Source organism: Erigeron canadensis, chromosome 3 (genome assembly GCF_010389155.1).
Source record: "Erigeron canadensis isolate Cc75 chromosome 3, C_canadensis_v1, whole genome shotgun sequence".
Taxonomy (NCBI): Eukaryota; Viridiplantae; Streptophyta; class Magnoliopsida; order Asterales; family Asteraceae; genus Erigeron; species Erigeron canadensis.
In genome coordinates, this window is record NC_057763.1 from 42,151,449 (window position 1) to 42,170,292 (window position 18,844).

The 18,844-nt window shown below is 33.6% G+C and overlaps 2 protein-coding genes across 2 annotated transcripts; one reads left to right on the top strand and one right to left on the bottom strand.

Annotated features, from left to right (window-relative positions):
• Positions 1–3,274: 3,274 nt before the first annotated feature.
• Positions 3,275–6,511, top strand: LOC122592160 (pentatricopeptide repeat-containing protein At2g46050, mitochondrial). Its single transcript, XM_043764365.1, has 4 exons — positions 3,275–5,201; positions 5,337–5,491; positions 5,896–6,088; positions 6,161–6,511. The coding sequence occupies exon 1, from the start codon at positions 3,275–3,277 to the stop codon at positions 5,105–5,107; it is 1,833 nt and encodes a 610-aa protein (XP_043620300.1). The 3' UTR covers positions 5,108–5,201; positions 5,337–5,491; positions 5,896–6,088; positions 6,161–6,511.
• Positions 6,421–15,479, bottom strand: LOC122594150. The gene is made up of 14 exons (XM_043766622.1): positions 15,215–15,479; positions 13,782–13,840; positions 13,044–13,152; positions 12,553–12,659; positions 11,924–11,992; positions 10,755–11,315; positions 9,826–10,361; positions 9,453–9,517; positions 8,721–8,800; positions 8,242–8,346; positions 7,905–8,044; positions 7,674–7,802; positions 7,449–7,601; positions 6,421–6,795 (listed from the first exon to the last, which is right to left on the bottom strand). Exons 1-14 carry the CDS (start codon positions 15,396–15,398, stop codon positions 6,648–6,650), a joined length of 2,445 nt encoding a protein of 814 aa, XP_043622557.1. The 5' UTR covers positions 15,399–15,479; the 3' UTR covers positions 6,421–6,647.
• Positions 15,480–18,844: the final 3,365 nt, after the last annotated feature.

Consider the following 18,844-nt stretch of genomic DNA (forward strand, 5'->3'; position numbering starts at 1 on the left):
ATTAATATTATTCTTTTTGTTATGTACAACTTATCGTGTTTAATATTATTTTTATAATTTTAAATGTTGGAGTTTATCTACATCCCTCCAACTCCCAAATGTATAGAGTGGTCCTTAAATATTTTGTCACCCCATCATTTTGACTATACTTCGTCTTTATCCTATCTCTTCATCTAGGTGTGTTTTTTTTTTTCCAGATTTTACCCTCCCCATCTTAGCATATCTCTTCACAAAATTTAATTTCCAAAACATCCCTTTTTTCCAAACCTTCTTAATTACTACCGGCAAACTGTATATATTTTGATTCGTTGACTTTTAGTGATGGTTGCGTATTCTGGCTAGGCTAAGTTTTTCCGACGAGCTGTAATTCGGATTTCTTTTGGCTTGGGTTTCTGCGCGATTGAATTCTGAGTTGATTGCAACAAGTTTTTTGTTCTGATTTGAGATAACGAGAAAGTAATAGCATTTTTATTTTTTCTGACGAGTATCTCTTCGCACAATTTAATTTCCAAAACATCCCTTTTTCCCAAACCTTCTTAATTACAACCGGCGAATTGTATATATTTCAATTCGTTGACTTTAAGTGATGGTTATGTTTTCTGGCTAGGCTAAGTTTTTCCGGCGAGCCGTAATTCGAATTTCTTTTGGCTTGGGTTTCTGCGCGATTGAATTCTGAGTTGATTGCAACAAATTTTTGTTCTGATTTGAGATAACGAAAAAGTAATACCATTTTTTTTGGATGAGTTGCCATATTTTTTGGTAAAAGTTGTAATAAGTATATCCGTAAAGAAGAAAGATGGGGAAGAGGAGGTAGTTGAGGAGAACCCATTTGTATAATCACATACAACAATTCACAAAATGATGACTTCGAGTACTCATAATATGAACATATAAGTTGAAAAGAAGAAGCTAAAAAAAATATAAAAAAGAAAAGCTTGTTAGTTTTCTTGTATGTATAGTAAAAAGAAAGAAAGAAACTCAGATCAATAAAAACAGAAATTAAAGAATTGTTTATTGTTATAGTAACGTTGTAAAGATGAAAATGACGTGAATGAGTATTGTGGTCTAACACCTATATATTTGTTAGAAGGAAGGGTGCAAATAATAGAGTCTTGCGAAAGGTCTCGTGGCACTATCACAACAATTATTGAAGTTTGTTGTTTAAAGAGAATAATTTTTTGAGAAAAGGTGAAAATTACAAAAAGACAAGAGGTAGCAAAGATCCTCTAAAGATATCATCATGGAATACAAGAATATTTCACCATAATATCATGTCAACGTATTGACCTTAAAATGAAAAAGCCATCACATAATTTTAAGGAGGGGAGTGGTAAATCCTTTTAATACATAGCTTAATAATTATCTTAAAAAGTTTAAATCAGGATAAATGTAATTTAATTATTCTCTTTCCTAATTTCATCTTTTGATTCCACTAAGTGTCATGATCACATGATTAAGAGGATTTTTAAGAGGATTGGTTAGTAAGAATAATCATTTTTCTTTTAAGATTTTTGAACTTTTGATTAAGGAAACTTTTATTTCGATAAACTTTTTTAAAAAAAACCGTGAGAACTCCTAAATTATGTATTGAATCACATGTTTTCAAACTTCATTCACATGTGAAATGTTATAAAAATATATGTTGTAGATTAAAACTTTTTTCAAAACCTTATATATAGCGGTTTGTTCACATGTGAACATATACATGAACAAATTCATTCACAAGTTCACGCAAGGTTACTTTGAAGGTTTGAAATAAAAATTATTCTACAACATACATTTTTATAATATTTCACATGTGAATGAACTTTAAAAACATGTGATCCTAAATTATTCTGTTATTGTAAAAAAATAGTTATTTAAATAAGAAAAATCTTAATTGAAAAATCAAATCGAATCTTATCTTATCTTATTAAAGTAGTTATAACCTTTTATTAATTAATGAAAAGAATTTGCTAACTAGTATTCTATATATTGGCTAGAATAACTACAACTTTTGTAAAATATAAAAATACACATTTATAATTTATATATAAAAAGTAATGATTAGATTGAATTAATGATCATTATACAGGCTTTAATCACTTATTATTATCATTATTATCTAAGAAAAAAAATGAGTTCATCCAGGATACTTATTTTTATTTCAAAAATTTTAACTAACTTAAAATTAATTTTTTATATGTCATAACCGATTACTTAAATAAGAAAATTATGGACTCACAAAAAACATAATAACTATTATTAATAATAATTATAAAATATTTTTCATTTTTAATTATATACACATAACTAAGAGGTTTTCGGTTTTTATTTTTATTTCTTAATTTCAATAAAAACTAAAGCAATAAACTATCTTACAAATTGATGCTTCGATGGAATATTATCATTGTAACTATATATCTTAGTAACATTATAAGAAAATATAATATACTTCATCTCCACATTGATAATTCATGATGATGGATTGATGGTGTAATGTATGAAGATCAACAATTCATAAGTTTTTAAGGAAAAACCGAAAAAAGTCAACATTTTGACCATACCAATTCCAGTTTTATGAAAAGCAGTTTTCAATCGCGTTGACTAAAACCGGTTAGAGTTTGGGTTTAGAACTGGTTTCTTCAATAAAAAACTGATTTTGCTCACTTCGAAATGAGACTATATAGTGAGATTGGGCTATCAAGCACTGTTTTGTGTTTGTGGACATATAAAGTCATTGCCATTGTCTGCCAATTGCGATTGGATTTAACCTAATAACTAGACTTTATTCGTTGGTAGTTAAAAAATAGAGTTAATTTCAAAAATCGTCCTTGTGGTTTTATCAAAAAATCACGTTTCATCCTTTAAACTTCAAAATGACCCTGGTAGTCTTTTATACGTGAATAATGGTCACGTTTCGTCCTTTAATCTAACAGATGATGGTCACGTTTCGTCCTTTACACGGTCGACTAAAGGACGAAACGTGACCATTATCCGCATATAAAGGATTACCAGTGTCATTTTGAAGTTTAAAGGATATAAACGTTATTTTTTGATAAAACCACAAGGATGATTTGTGAAATTAACTCTAAAAAATAAAAATAAATAGAGATTGGCCATGAACGTATATTGTCCGAACATACTTTGAGTCTTTGATGCGATGCTTATCGCCCTGAGCCCAAGTGAGTTTCAAAAGAAAGAAGAGAAGGTGAGTGATGGATATCTGGAAGAACAAGTTGGAAGGTGAATTTAATTATATCAACCTTTTCTATCCTTCCGTTTCTCTTCATTAATGAGACTCTGTAGCACAAGATTCCTTCATTTTCCTTTCATCAACTCTGGAGCAGAGCGTAAGCGTAATCAAAGCATCAATCTTTTTTACTATTTTAGTGCTTTGAAAATCTCAGCTACGAAGGGTGTTTCCCTGCGAGTGAAACAACTACATTCCCCTATGATTAAGCTAGGTTACACTAACACATTATCTTTACTAAACAATCTTTTAAGCTTTTATATAAGATCCAATCAAACCAATCATGCATACAAACTGTTTGATGAAATGCTTGTAAGAAATGTGATGACTTGGAACACTTTGCTTCGTGATTCGGATATGGGTTTTTGTTATTTTAAAAGAATGTTGTGGGAAAAGGTCAACCCGGATCGTGTTACTTGTTTGAATGTAGTTAGTTTATCGATTAATGCAGGGAAGGATGAAATGGGTAGGCAGTTTCACTGTTGGATTATGAAATCGGGGTTTTGTAAAGATTGTTATGTGAGCAGTTGTCTTGTTAATATGTATGCTAAGTTTGGATTTGTTTATGACGCGAGGCGGGTTTTTGATTGTGTGTTGGAGAAAGACTTGGTTTTGTGGAATGTGATGGTGTCTTGTTATGCGTTGAATGCGTTGAGTGATGACGGTTTTAGAGTCTTTTGGATGATGAGGAGTGAGGGTGTTAAGGGTGATGAGTTCACGTATACAAGTTTGGTAAATTGTTGTGCTAGTTTAGCGTATCGTGAACTAGGAATGCAAATACATTGTCTTGTGTTTAGATACGGTTTTGATATGGACGTGGTAGTGGCTAGTGCTCTTATTGATTTGTATGCGAAGAATGTGAACATCATTGATGCTCGCAAAGTGTTTAGCTGTATGCTTCCAAGAAACATGATCTCTTGGAACACTATGATTGTGGGGTATGGACAATGTGGCGATGGAAAGGAAGCTATGAAGCTATTAACGAAGATGTTACAAGAATGGTTTTCCCCTGATGATTTGACTTTGGCTAGTGTCGTTAGCTCGTGTGGGGATCTCTCTTTAAGCAATGAAATTCTTCAAGTCCATTCTTACGCGTTAAAAAAGGGGATTGTATCATTTTTATCGGTTTCCAATGCTCTTGTAAACGCACACTCCAAATGTGGAAACCTATCTTATGCCTTGAAATTATTTAGCTCAATTGATAAACCTGATCTTGTGTCATATACTTCTATGGTTCAAGCATATGCGTTTCATGGTCATTCAAGAAAGGCCATCGAACTTTTCAAGAAAATGTTACTGGAACGTGTTGTAAATCCTGATAAGATTATGTTTCTTGGTGTTCTTTCTGCATGTAGCCATGGTGGATTAGTAAGCGAAGGTATCCATTACTTTGAATCAATGACCAAAGATTATAACATTATACCGGAACTAGAGCATTACACTTGCCTCGTTGACCTTCTTGGACGAGCTGGTCTAGTATATGAGGCTTTTAGGGTTCTGGTTTCAATGCCAATGCCGCCTGAACCGGACACACTTGGAGCTTTCATGGGACACTGTAAAGTCCATCAAAATCTTGAGCTAGCAAAATGGGCAGGTGAAGAACTTTTCATGTTGGAGCCAAACAAGAATGTGAACTATGCTCTGTTGTCAAATGCATTAGCTTATTCTGGGAAATGGTTTGAAGTGGCCAAAGTTCGTAAGAAGATGCGAGATAATTGTTGTTTAAAGATACCAGGCGTTAGTTGGTTAGAGATTGCTGGTGAGGCTCATACTTTTGTTTCTAGAGATGAATCCCATCCACGATGCTCAGAGTTATACCACGTGTTAAAATCATTGTATAGTTTGATAGCTCCGCATTTAGTTTTTACAGATTGAAGAGAATACGAGGAAGCAATCTGGACTAATTGTGACAAAAATCACCTAACAACATATATGTACTAAGATTTCACTCAGGCTTCACTGCTTCAGGGTATGCGCTAACATAATAAACTCTATAAGGGGTATACAAACGCAATCTGCTATGAGTGCACTGACTATCAAGGTGTGTTTTCTTTTGTTACTAAGCACTATCTTTATCCTGAAACTGCACCCCTTTTCATTTTAGGCTGTTAAACTATGGTAGACAAGTCTCCTTTAACATGTGGGTGCCCCGAAGATGGATTGTTGTAGGATACAATCTGCCAATGCATTTTGAACTCGCTTTAATGTATCTAATCTGTGCTCGTCACGTGTGGGCCTGTGCCGATCGGGAAATTTGAGGTAGCAACGACAATTCCAGCTACTCTTTGAAGTATATCCTACCAATTAAGCCTAAATATGACATGGTTTATAATTAATAATTACTTTTTTCCTTATATCCTGGGTCTGTGTCTTTTCTTGTCGTGTTTAAAATGTCATTTTCATTTTGTCAATATATTTATCAAGAGCTTTTAAAGCCAAAACTGCCAATTTTTTTTATCAATTAAAAAGATCATACATCTTTAGTTGCCGAGTTGCTGCTTGAACTAAAAGTGGAAATGGATGCTTGCTGATGCATTTATGCTGAATGCATATGGGAGTTTCATGCCCATGTATATTTCCATGACTGATAGTTTTTTTTTACCATTACAAATTTACATCTTCCTTTTCATTTCAAGCTCATATCTTTCCTTGTATAAAAACAGAAACATGGACCACACAGCAGAGGTCTGATTGTTATCTGGTGAACTATGTAAATATAAATTCATTCAGAACTTTTGTCCAATACTATAATCTGTTCCTAAAGTGTAATTGTAAATGCCTTTCTGGAAAACCGATACAATGATTGTGCAGACTAGTAACCAAAATGAGACCCAAAGAATGCACAAGGGCTTACAGGTATCGAAGTTAGTTTTTTGATGTTTAGCATTTAATTTTCAGTGAGTTTGATGAAAAATGCACGATATGAAGGTCCCATTTGGATACGCTGCTTCAGTATTGGACCAAAGATTGGAGAAGCTCTCGAAAAGATTTTAGAACTACCGTCACAATGACAATTTTGGATGGGCAGGTTATGGGAAATCTGGCTGGAAGGAAACATAAATCTTAATTTCAATCAGATTAAGTGGTGTTTAGAAGAAAAATGTTGTATTTACGTTGATATTTGTATGAACTGATCATAGCACATCATGCAATAGAATTGGTACTTAGTTCTATATTTAAGTACAGTATGTAAAGTTGTGCTCATTGCATCTATGCTATAAATCGAAGTATATATAATTGTGAATTTACAAGGGACCCATGAGTTGACCTGAATGACAATACAACATTTATCTGAAAATTCTATCCATATTTCTCTTTCTCATTTACATTTACGGTTCCCCTTCCCTACACCCCATATATACTGCCAAGAATGTATATTTTTTTTATATATTGATAGTCTAAAAAGCTAGATGTTTCACTGTTGGTCTTCACCTCTTGAGAGAGAATCTTGTCGAGTCAACTGATACGCTGTGCCTGTAGACCCTTGATTCTCACAGTCGATTACATTCACCTTTGAGCAGAGAAAAAAGAAGGAAGAAGTGTATATCGATACGTGCCACATGCTGCAAATTAATTATCGCAAGAGAAAGGTTAATGAGGTAAAGTCAATAACCAAAGGTCTGGTCTTCATAATAAACCGGCTCTACTGCATAGGTCCGATTACTAATATTTTGTAAGGCACCATTGTGTGACTGTTAATACAAGAATACAGTATTATTCTAACCAGATGAGATGTTAATAAGTTCTTACCATCTCGATAAACATATCTTGCATATAATTATGTGTTTATTCAAAAATTAAATGATAGCATAATTTATCAGAAGGTACACTAAGATTACATATTTATGCCTTCTATTAACCTAAGATGAGAAATATTAACTCCCCTTTTTTTAATCTAATAGTAGCAACAAAAGTTACAAAACTAACAATCAAAAGCTAAGCTGAAACCACCTATTTATCTCTTATGTCACCATAACTTGATAATTCTTACTCCTGTTAGACAATCTGCCTCTAATGTTTTATCAAGAATGGCCATTTATCTCATTACATTTAATAGTTTCTTATATGACAATGCGCCTCCAATGTTTTATTTACAATGTGCCTGTAACCGGCCCATAGCCCTGACAATGTGCCAAAGACACAATTAACTGATTATTTGATAATTACAACTTCACACAACATAAGCACATTCACAAAGTGAGTACTCATAACTAACCTGTGCCAATACCAGTAGCTTTCGGGTGATTCAAGACTCCAGCTTATGGCAGCCATTGCTAATGCAATGAATCCAGCAAGCACAAAAAACCACCGAAAACGTCTAAGAAGTGTCTTTACAAGGTTATGAAACCATCCTTTGATTGTCTGCCACCTGAAACAATTTGTAAAATGCCATTAGACTACTCATTTAGCCAAAAGAAATTGTATCCCTATAAAAACTCACCTATGGAGCATATTCAGTAAAAGTTCTGCAGAAAACGAGAATCGTTTATAATGAGTGAAGAACTCGATCAGCCAACCAGCAAGAAGGCCAATTGCTCCAATTGCTATTACAAGAACAATATTGGAGGACCTGCGGAAAAAAAAATCAGCCTATTAAGTATTTTTCATGGTTCTTGTGATACTTCACGGCCTCCAGAATTCCTGAGAGAATTTTCTATCCCGTAAAGCATACCTCGTTGCTCCAGTTTCAGCCATGAGTGCTGTAAGAATGGCAACAACCGTATGAATTGTCCTCTTTGAAGATTCATTAATGGCAGCCAAGTATACAAATGTGCTCACTACAGCCATGAACGAAAGCCAGAAATCCATGAACTGAAAATACATTGATAACATATTTTGTTAACCATCCACTACATGCATGTATGTATGTGTTTTGTATATTGTTCTCTCTCTATATATGTATATATGTGAGTAGCCCCTTATCCTTGATTGGTGGGGGCAAGTCTCAATTTGATAGGTGCCGTTCTAAAAAAAAGGTGTGTATGTCAAAACAAAGATATTTTCTGGACCTGTAAAACATGAAAAGATAGTGCGCACCAACTGCCAACGTCACATGCATGATATAATCCGCTTGAAATACCACTAGAAGTATAGAGAACCCACTCTGCAAATGCCTGCATTAGCAATATTATAAATATCTAATCATCTATATAAATACAATGGGGAAGACGAGTCCATTCTTGACTTTCCAAAGTCAAACGGACTAATTTTCAAGAGAACAGATTGATAACCACGCTAAAGTACTCTGTATAAATTTTTTAAAACTTGAAAGAAATATGGTTAAGAAAAGGGATAGAATTTCTGTTAAATTTGAGCTGGGAGTATTTTGTTTAACTTCAAAAGACCAAAAAACCCCACCATCCCATGAAAATTACAAATAGTCAAAAATACTTAATTTAGGTGCACATGGATCGACTTTCTTTGTCCCTACAAAAGTGTACTCTAGTTATTTAACAGATACACAAAACTTATCTCAAGCTATCGTTACCTTCTGATGCAGGGCCCAAAAGGCAGGGAATACGAATGCAGCATTTGATGCTATAAGTGAAATTGATTGCAATAAATGTCCTACAAGAGATTTCACAAGATATCTTATATAAAACTGAAATCCATGCCAATGCTTTGATCAATAAGTACATTATGCGAACAAAACAGTAGAATACGCACACAATATTATATATGTAAAAAGTTGTACACATGTATAAATATGCACAAAGAGGACGCTAAGAAGTTACATCCATCTCATCATGTGTGCACTCGCAAAAGATATTTTCAGAGCTATAAGATTACCCTTGAGCGCAAATGTGTGTGCTATATGGAGGGTCCTTCTATATTGATACCCTTAGGTTACTCTAGTAACCACACATAAAGTCGATTTCAACATATCATATCAAATTCCATGAATATCAGTGCTCTGCCCCCTTTGTCCATCCTGCATATATACTTTGTAGCTTATGCCTAAGTACTAGTACACCTATATCATACTAAATGCAGGAGGACAGACAGTAGAGCATCAACATTCGCCCCATGCCTCTCCTAGAGAAAAGCAAAAGTGAAAGATCTAAAACATGTGTACTTATCCGTTGCCGATGTTAACAAGAAAAAGATGATGTTCCTTTAGGTAGATATGAAGATGTGAAAGTGGTTCCCATCTACTTGATGGAGGTCAAGAATGAAAATCCATTTTCTAGCCTATTCTATAGTTGCCTATGTAGAATACCTCGATGGGAGACAAGTTCCACACTACAATCAAAGCCTCCATGAGTACGATCACACGAACAATAGCTGAAATAAATTATAATAATTTATGCAACAGACAACAAAAAATGAATATATAAGAATAAAATCTTTATGCCATATTATACAGCAACGTTTGACTTGGGAAAAACTTATTTAACAGTCTTATTAAATGTTCAAAATATATATATTGACAAAAATATGGAGCTGTTCCGACCCTAATCATGATAACTTGATCAGTAACAAAAACCTAAAATTTTGCAATTTTATGGGATATCCCAACTTAGAAAGTGTAGCAATACAGATTAAAGGAGTATATAAATCCAAGCTTTAAATTTAAATTTCATATGAAATACCTGTATAGTGATAATCCGCTCATATCAACATCATTTTGACATGTCCCGTGAGAAGAGCAGCTTTTTGGGCATCTTTCAACCGAAATAGCCATAGTACTTTGACTCTGAATCTGATGAGAAGAAGTGAGATGTTTGATACCAAAGCCCCAAGTTCCACCTCTAGCATAGACGATATAAAAACCAATATGTTTCTCATCTGAATCATACAGCTTAAAAAACATAGAACAATTACTATTACTAGTCGTGTTGGCATAGAAGTAATCCCATTTATCTTCAAATGGTAATCCACCATATAACGCATAAATTTCATGATTCCATTTAGTATCCACATTTATTCGAACATGAATGCTTCCTCCAGCTGCACCCAATGGGATGTCTACTAGAAAATAAGTCCATGCAAAATGTTGACTTTGACCAAGCGAACTATTGCTAAGAAGAGGCTCAAGAAGGAAATTAGATGAATGAGAAGATCCTTTATCGTTCATGGGCAAATAATATGATTCGAACGGAACAGAAGGATTTTTCCTCAGCATCGTCTACAATTTAAAGACATTAACAAGACATGTCATATTAGTGTATAATGGGGCATTTTTGTTATACATTATTGCTAGCAGGTAGAGATGGCAAAATGGCGGTGTTGGGTAAACAGGTCAAAATGATTATGTGTTGCTAATGGGTCAAAACTGGATTCGTGCAAGTAGCTAAACAGGAAATGGGGCGAACATGTTATAATTCTCCTTTAGGAGTATCAAATGTTGACAACCTACTAAATTGCTTTATTTGAAATAACTGAATCATTATTTGACTTCAACCTGCTTTGAACCCTTAACCAAGCCCGCCACTCACCCATTTTCCAACTATGATTTTGATTCACAGAAATGAAGAAGTGCATATAGTAAGGCATATAAGAACTCATAACTGTGACAAACCTGGAGCATATATCGTTCCCACATACAGTTCAAACCAGCTTTATTTTGAGGACATTGACGCATTTGCCACAGCAACGAATAGCAAGCCTTCATGTTCCCCATCGTTCCATTTGAGAGGTCCAGGGGCAAAATGGTTATATACCACCGACCAACTTTGGGCGATTGTATAGCCAAAGGGGCATCAATGATGTTCCCTGAATAATCATGAATAGATGACGATGGCATGGCACCATGCCGAACATAACACATTAAGCTGATACTACTATAATTGCTTGCCCCATTTGAAAGTTGACTTTGGTTAACTTCGATGTTCACAATTGAAATAATTGCTTCATCATAAAGTCCGAGCAAGTCCAAAGCATAGACTTTTGCTTCATTTGGATCACTACATGAGCTTTCATTGTTGTTCCTACAAGAAACAACATTGACTTGAGTTGAATTCTGGTCAACGCAAGAGAGTTGGTCGATGGTTTGGTTACAGAACTGGCCTGAGATAGATGGGCCTATACACCCTTCAACGCTAACATTTCCACTGAAAGAATAACCTGACCCTCGATTTATCTGTAACACAAAAAACATTATAACAACATTATAGTCGAGTAGTTTTGGCTGATTTGGAGCTCACAGTTGTCAAACAAGACTCAGATAGTCCCAAAACCCCGCCTCATCTTGCTTGCACGTAGAGGTGGAAATACAAACCCATTTACTTATGAATGGGTCAAGTTGGGTTGTGTTATATCTCAATGGCTCAAAAAGAAAAAGTAGCTAAAGGAGAACAGGTCCAAAGTCACCCAAAAGGCCAAATTGCATAAACACAACCACCTAATCGCTTCACTACAAAAACTAGATCATGAATATAACACCAAAGTCTTTAGTATCATACTATCATGTTTTAATGCATTAACCATCCATAACTAAATTACATTAAAAAAGTCTTTGCAGGTCAATACGACCCATAACAGAAAGTTACTCACAAACTCACTTTGCCCATTACCACAACCCATCCATTTTGCCACCTCTAGATGCACCTTTACCCGTGAAAGAACAAAATAAGTTATGGCATTGCGATTTTGCGACTAAGACGATAAGAATATTCTCAAACAAAAGGATAATAACTGCAACACAAAAGAAAAATATTGATAGATATGGCGATTAAGTATAGGGACTACCATCTTTCCTTGTGTCCTCATTGATCCGATGCCATTAAATAGCCCAAAGTACCATACTCCTGGAGAAATCTGTAAAACAACATGCCATTATGTTACCAATATGTATAAGTACACTCTAAGGGTCGAGATTTGTTAGAATATATTCCTTAATGGAATTTCCCTCCATCTTTGCACTTTGAAGTTGGCTTTATTCTTTGAACATCAAGAACACAATCACATGGAGTAGCAACTCACACAATATATATATATAGGGGTGGGTTATTTTATATATGAGGTTAGGGTTTATGTGGCTACTAGACACCCAAGCTTGGGTGTAGAACCCCTCACATCTTGTTTTTTTAATCCATAAAAAGCATGGGGGGCCAAGCATTTATAGATATATTAAAAAATTAGTATGTGAGGGGTTGTACGGTGTCTAACAGCCACATACTCCATTTTCTCTCTCTCCCTCTCTCTCTCTATATATATATATAGACTCACAAAAATTGAGAATAACAAGGATATAAACAAGTAGAAACTGCATCAATGACAGAACAAGAGGATCACCCCAACCTTTAATTTTTGCAATTAATATGAACATTTAAAGTTTCAGTCCTAAAGGATGAATTAAATAAATTTGACCCACCAACCTGCTCGTTTGTGAGTCTTAATAGAATATTTTTCTGCATGGGATAACATTTATCGGCAAATTGAAGGCTTTCCGTACCCAAAGATTCATTAGATACAGGATCCAACACTGCAGCATCAAGTAAATTAGAGATTTATTAATATATTTCTAATGGAATTTTCATCTTTAGAAATATTACTCCCTCCATGGCTCCATCTCATGAAAATTAACACACTTATAATTTTGAAGGTTTTGACCATTGCAATTAGATCTCAGATGGATAAAATTCCGTGCTTACATCTACCTCAATAGTTTCATTACTCGTTATTACTGATTACTGAAGGGCATTCTGAACACATGACGCCATGGCAATTGGTCAAGAACACACGTGTCTGATTTTCATGAGACGGGGAGAGAAGATCACACACATCAAAATAAACATCCATATGGTGTGGGAAACTGTAAATCACTTTATAAGAATTAATACATTGAATAACGAGTTTACCATTGTACCTAAACCACTTAAAGAGGTGTTATATGCATCAGGCAAAGGGGGGCTGCCTTCACGAATGCACAACATTGGTAGATTATAGCTGTTTGCTTTCTTAACATAACTTTTATCCTGAAAATCACAAATACAAATCAAACACTATATAGAAAAGCAATGCAAGGTTTGACCGGACTCATGCTTACCATTGCCCTTTTTTTTTACCATTGACCAAATGTCTTACCAAAGGCAAATGGGTAACCACTATTAGGCTTAAAAAGGTAACATGTTACAAGTAGTTTGACACATCCTAAAGTCTCCACCATAAGAAAGCGTTCACGTTTGACCAAGTGTCAACTAGATTAGACTTAAAAGTTGAATTTGATAAGACGGTTTGAGACGTGAGCAAAGAGCAGATAGATATTGGCAATGAAAAGTGAAACGTTGGAGCTGATATAACTGAAAATAAGCGTCGAATTTGAGCTTTGGTACATACAAGGTTTTACTTGCAAAACCAGAAGTAGACCTAAACTAAAAATTAAAACCAATGTAACATATACAAATCTACTAAAGAAAAAATTTTCAGATATTAACTCGTGTTAAATAAGAACAACCCTTTTTTGGATACGTTTTCTGTCATAGTTTACTATTGTACTCATTAGCGATCAGTAAAATTACAAACAATTAGATTAACTTAGATCCATAGTAAAGTTGCAACTTTTTGGGATGGACAATGTAATAAAGAGACAGAAAATCATACTTACAAGGTTTACATCAGACTCTAAAGCGATAGTCACCAAAGAAAATGATGTAGGTAAATCAACTGCAAGAAAGCGTAAGATGCATACGATTAAAGACCCTTAATGAATAATCTTTACATTAAACTATACAGATAAAATTCAACAATCAACATACACTAGAGACTGATATGACAAAGACCATGTCTGATTTATCTCAAATGGGTTTCTCCTTCCGATCTGCTGTTGTCCCTTGACTTTAATTTAAAATTTGTATTTATCAAACTTTTATGATGAATACAGAACAACTTGACATGTGAACACCGACTAATGTTAATATTAACAATACCTCTAAGTTCTCATACTTTTTTTATCTTATAGCTAATTTCCTTGACAACAATTCACTAACGGAGGGTGTATCAACTAAGCAAATTGATCATGTTTACCCAGACACACAAATCAAAGATTACATAATCCAACTCTCCAAAAGCTAATTATCAGTAGACATACATAAAAAATAAAACTCAGTCAGTCTAAATACAAAGCATAAGTGATCTTGAGCCATTATGTAAACACATTGAATAATAAACCAAGTTATTTGTGCACAGTCGCGGGCCGGGTTGAGGAAGGTGAGATGTAGACCAGGGACGGAGCCAGATAAATGATTGGGAGCAGTCATATATAATGTTGATCAAGATTAAATAGAAAATCAGCAGGTTCATAACCAAGATTAAACTAAATAAACATTAGATTTAGACTAATACTCCGTAAAACACTAAGATTGTAAAAGAGATGACTGGGTTCATGTGATCCCTTTTTGGGATTAACACTAGCTCTGCTAAGTCGTCTCTAATGTAAAAAATCATATGTCTATACGAGTATAAGTTACTCATGCATAACAAAATACTCAGATTAGAGGTTTTCTATTTCCTACTAGGCTACTAGTCCTACTACTATGTCCACAAGTTCTTAACTTTCTTTTATGGTGGCCCATGCACCATGCAAATTTATTGAAGAAGAAAAAATAATAAAAATCAGAGCTTAAATAGTTCTACAACTTGAATATTAAAAGCAACATTTTATATCCACATGATCAAAATAACGTACATTCAGTTTAATTCTACTTAAGAACCTCCCCAAGTCTCGACTTTTACCCTGACCCACCATGTAAAATTCAGTAATTCGTAATCCAGGTATCGAAAATTACCTATATCAAAATTTATTTCTACACTAATATACACATAATTAAATCTTTCTACAAAATTGTTAACCTTGACCCCCAAAGAAAAATCAATACTTAAAGAATCAGCACTTAATTAAGCAGGATTTTATTACATATAAACACCAAGTTATTGACTTTGACCCACTAAAAAAAATAAAGATTAAAACTTGATTAATGTTCATATATAAATCATCAAACAGTTGAACCACAAAATCCTTAATTAAATTTTAGTAATTACCTCTGATATAACGCCAATCATATGGTCCGAGTGAAGTTTTACTGTAAGTAAATCTTGAAATTGTGAAAGAATTATCTTCATATGAAAGAGCTATAGTAGTAGTAAAAAAACAAAAACTAATAAAAAGGTAAAATTTAATGAAATAAAGAAGACCCAGAATCGAATCATGGGATTCCAGGGCCATGTGAATCTGTTTGTCTCACTTAAATTTAGTGTTCCTCCGAATAATCACAGGTTGATAGAAACCATGAAAATTTAGAAATGTGTTTATATGTTACAAAAATGGAATGAGAAATCAGAAATGTACAAGTGTCTATTTGTCTGCGTACGGTAGGTGTTTGACTAAATTTGGTCTTTGTTGACATTTGGAACGAGAAATCTAAACATTTTAACAAACCTATAAGAGTTTTGGTTGTTTTGAAGGAATTAGAATCTTTAAAAGTTTTAAAATATAAAAATTTAATGATATTCAGTTAAAGAAATTTTGATATAAACTATGTAAAATGATAAAATTAACCTTTATTTCATTCAAATGATATAATATATATTATTTTATTAAAATAATTTTATCTTTTATATACCTAATATAGAGGTAAGAAACGTTGTTTTGAAATTAAATAATAATAAAAATAATATTAACAATAACTAAAATAATAATAGATATATTAAACAAATGCACCCAGCAACATTTTTAGTCAAACAATGATTTTCATTTCTTTTTATCCTTTTTTTCTTACCTTTACAGAGAGAAACATCACCATCATAAATCCATCATTGTCTTTCTTCCCAAATCTCATTTATACTTTCTTTATTCTTTATTAAATTCTTTTTTTTCAAAATCAATTGAAACCTATAAATCAAAATAAGTGTAAAAAAGAGAGCACAACAAGATGGGTGTCGGTTTTGAATTTACAATCAGTGGTGCTGGCTACCTCATGGTAAGTTATAGCTTCCATGGCGGAAGGGAGGTTGGTGTCGGGGTGGTGGCAAAGCAACGAGGTGGGTGGTAGGGTGGCTACCATGGAGTTTCAAATCACTAGTGGTAGCTGCAGGCGACATGAACGTGGCGGTGGTAGTTGATGGCGGCATGGTGGCGTGGCGGCACAGGATAAAACGATGAGTGCACCAGAATCACAATGGAGGAAAGGTTTGTATGTCTTGGGGGCTTTTTTGTAAAAATATTTCAATTCCATTGGAATTGAAAACTTTCCATGGGTAAAGTGAAGGATTTGTGACTTCTCTACTTTAAGGAAATTGAAAGAATGTTTTGAATTCCAATTTCTTTCCAACCAAACAAGAGAAAGAATGAGATTTAAATTCCAATTCCAGAGAATTCCTTGAGATTCCATGAACCAAATACCACCTTAGGTCATGTTTGGTTCATAGATTTCTGATAGTTGTGATGAAATCTAATGAAATTAGAATTGAATTCCATTATGTAGTACATTTGGTTAATATAAACTCTTTCCAAGAAAAAAAAGCTTTTTTAAAAATAAAAAAAATTCAAAAAATACGACTTATGTATGACGTGTGTAAGATATAAAAACTTGCACATATGTAGGGAAAAAAAGTTTATTTTTTATAGAATGCGTTTTCGGTATACAAAAATTTAAAAATACAAATATAAAAAAGTTAAAATAAAAAATAAAAAATTAAATAGAGTATCAACTTTATCTTTATTATCTCTTTAATATATATATATATATATATATAGGGGCATGTTATTTTGAGTCCATATAACTTACACATGTGTACTACACATGTGTAAGTTGTAAGGGAAAAAAAATGAACCGCGTTGGTCGTTTCTCGAAATCGTTTCTAACTTACACATGTGTAAGTTTTACAGTTATGTGTAAGTCGTGGTGGCGGTGATCGCCGTCGCCGGGAAATCATGGTCGTGGTCAGACATGACGGTGGTGGTGGTTGGAGTTTGAGGAGATGGAAGAAAATCAAGGGACTCAAATAAGCTTGACTCAAAATAACTATTATATCTCTCTCTCTCTAAAGAGTAAAGATCATCAACATGTAAAGTTTACTTCTATTTTTATCTCAATTTTATCTCAATCTTTGTAATAATAATCGTGTTGATTCTTTATCAAAACACAAAGTCATGGATCCAAATTCGACCACAACCAACATCAACCGCTATTTGTTTTCTTCAACACATTCAACCCCCACTAGAGTTGTTGCCAAAAAAAAAAAACTTGCAATGGGTTTTTTGTGTTAATAAAAGAGAGAGATAGAGGGTAATGATGTAGACTATGGAAGTTGTTCTGTTGTTTCACATGATTGAAGTCTAAGGTACCTTTTCCTTTTTCACGTAGCATCTTTTAGCAATGGTTCTTGTTGTATACTATTCACATCCGTAACAATCTTTTGTTTTTATGTGTTTAAGTTCATCTTGAATGATTGATAAGTAGCGAGAGAATGTGTGTATATCTCTCTTGTGTGTTGTTTTTGAGTTTGTTAATTTGTGATGATAAGGATAGTCTCTCATACTTCTGAACTTTATCAAACCTGTATTTACTTTTATAACAACCATGATTAATTGCATTTATAATCATTTTTAAAAGATAAAAATTTGCATGTGGGCCTTCTATACCCGTATACCCTAAACGAACATCTACTCTTCTGAATTCTGCCAAAAAAACCTCACTAGCCCTTTAAATAATAACAAACCGCATTCCTTCCTCTTGATCACCATCATGCCACCCACACATTCACAAGTTTTATATATATATATATATGTCTATGCTATTGCTAAGTACTCTTATCATTATGAATGTATTCATAATCTTATTGTTTAATAGGTTTCTTTGTTAAATTTATTTCATAGTTTTTTTTATGTAGTATTCGATTACAGAGTATATGTTTATAAACTGTTTTGGTTCTTTAGTTCTCATTCCAACAATTTCAAATAAGGAATTGAACTAAAATTACTCATCTCATTTATTCATTAATTTTAAATTTTAAACATCTTCATGTAGTATACTTATAATACTTTTAATGAAATAATTACAACATAAATCCCTCAATCCTTAAATAACTACACTACATTCTTTAACATTAATTAGCTTTACATTCATCATCATTACCGTTCCTACCACCCGTCACCGTCACCGCCACCGCCGCCGCCCCATGCCACTACCATTATCATCGTCGCATTGCGTTTGCATATGACTCGTTTATTATAATACATTTTAAAAGAAGAATCTACTCCCTAAAGTATCAAAAAGATGATTTGATGTACCCAAATTGCTCATATCAGTTATTCAATAATTAAAACATCTTCATCTAATATACCTATAATATCCTTATTGAAATATTTTATAACATAAATCCTCAAATCTTATAAATAAATAGATTACTTTTTTAACAATAATTATTTTTTCATTCAATACCATTGTTGTCCCCATCGCTGTCCCCACCACCCGTCCCCGCCACCATTGCCGACACCACCGCCAATACTTGTTGCCTCCACCACCATATTTTTCATTCAAAAAGATGTCCCTCGTGTAGGTATGGAGTTCGTGCTGGCGAACAAATTTCTTTGGTATTTGTTGCACAATTGAAGTGTTGGGGTTATCAAACATGTACGGATTAAAACGGTTTGTGTGACATTGTAGTATA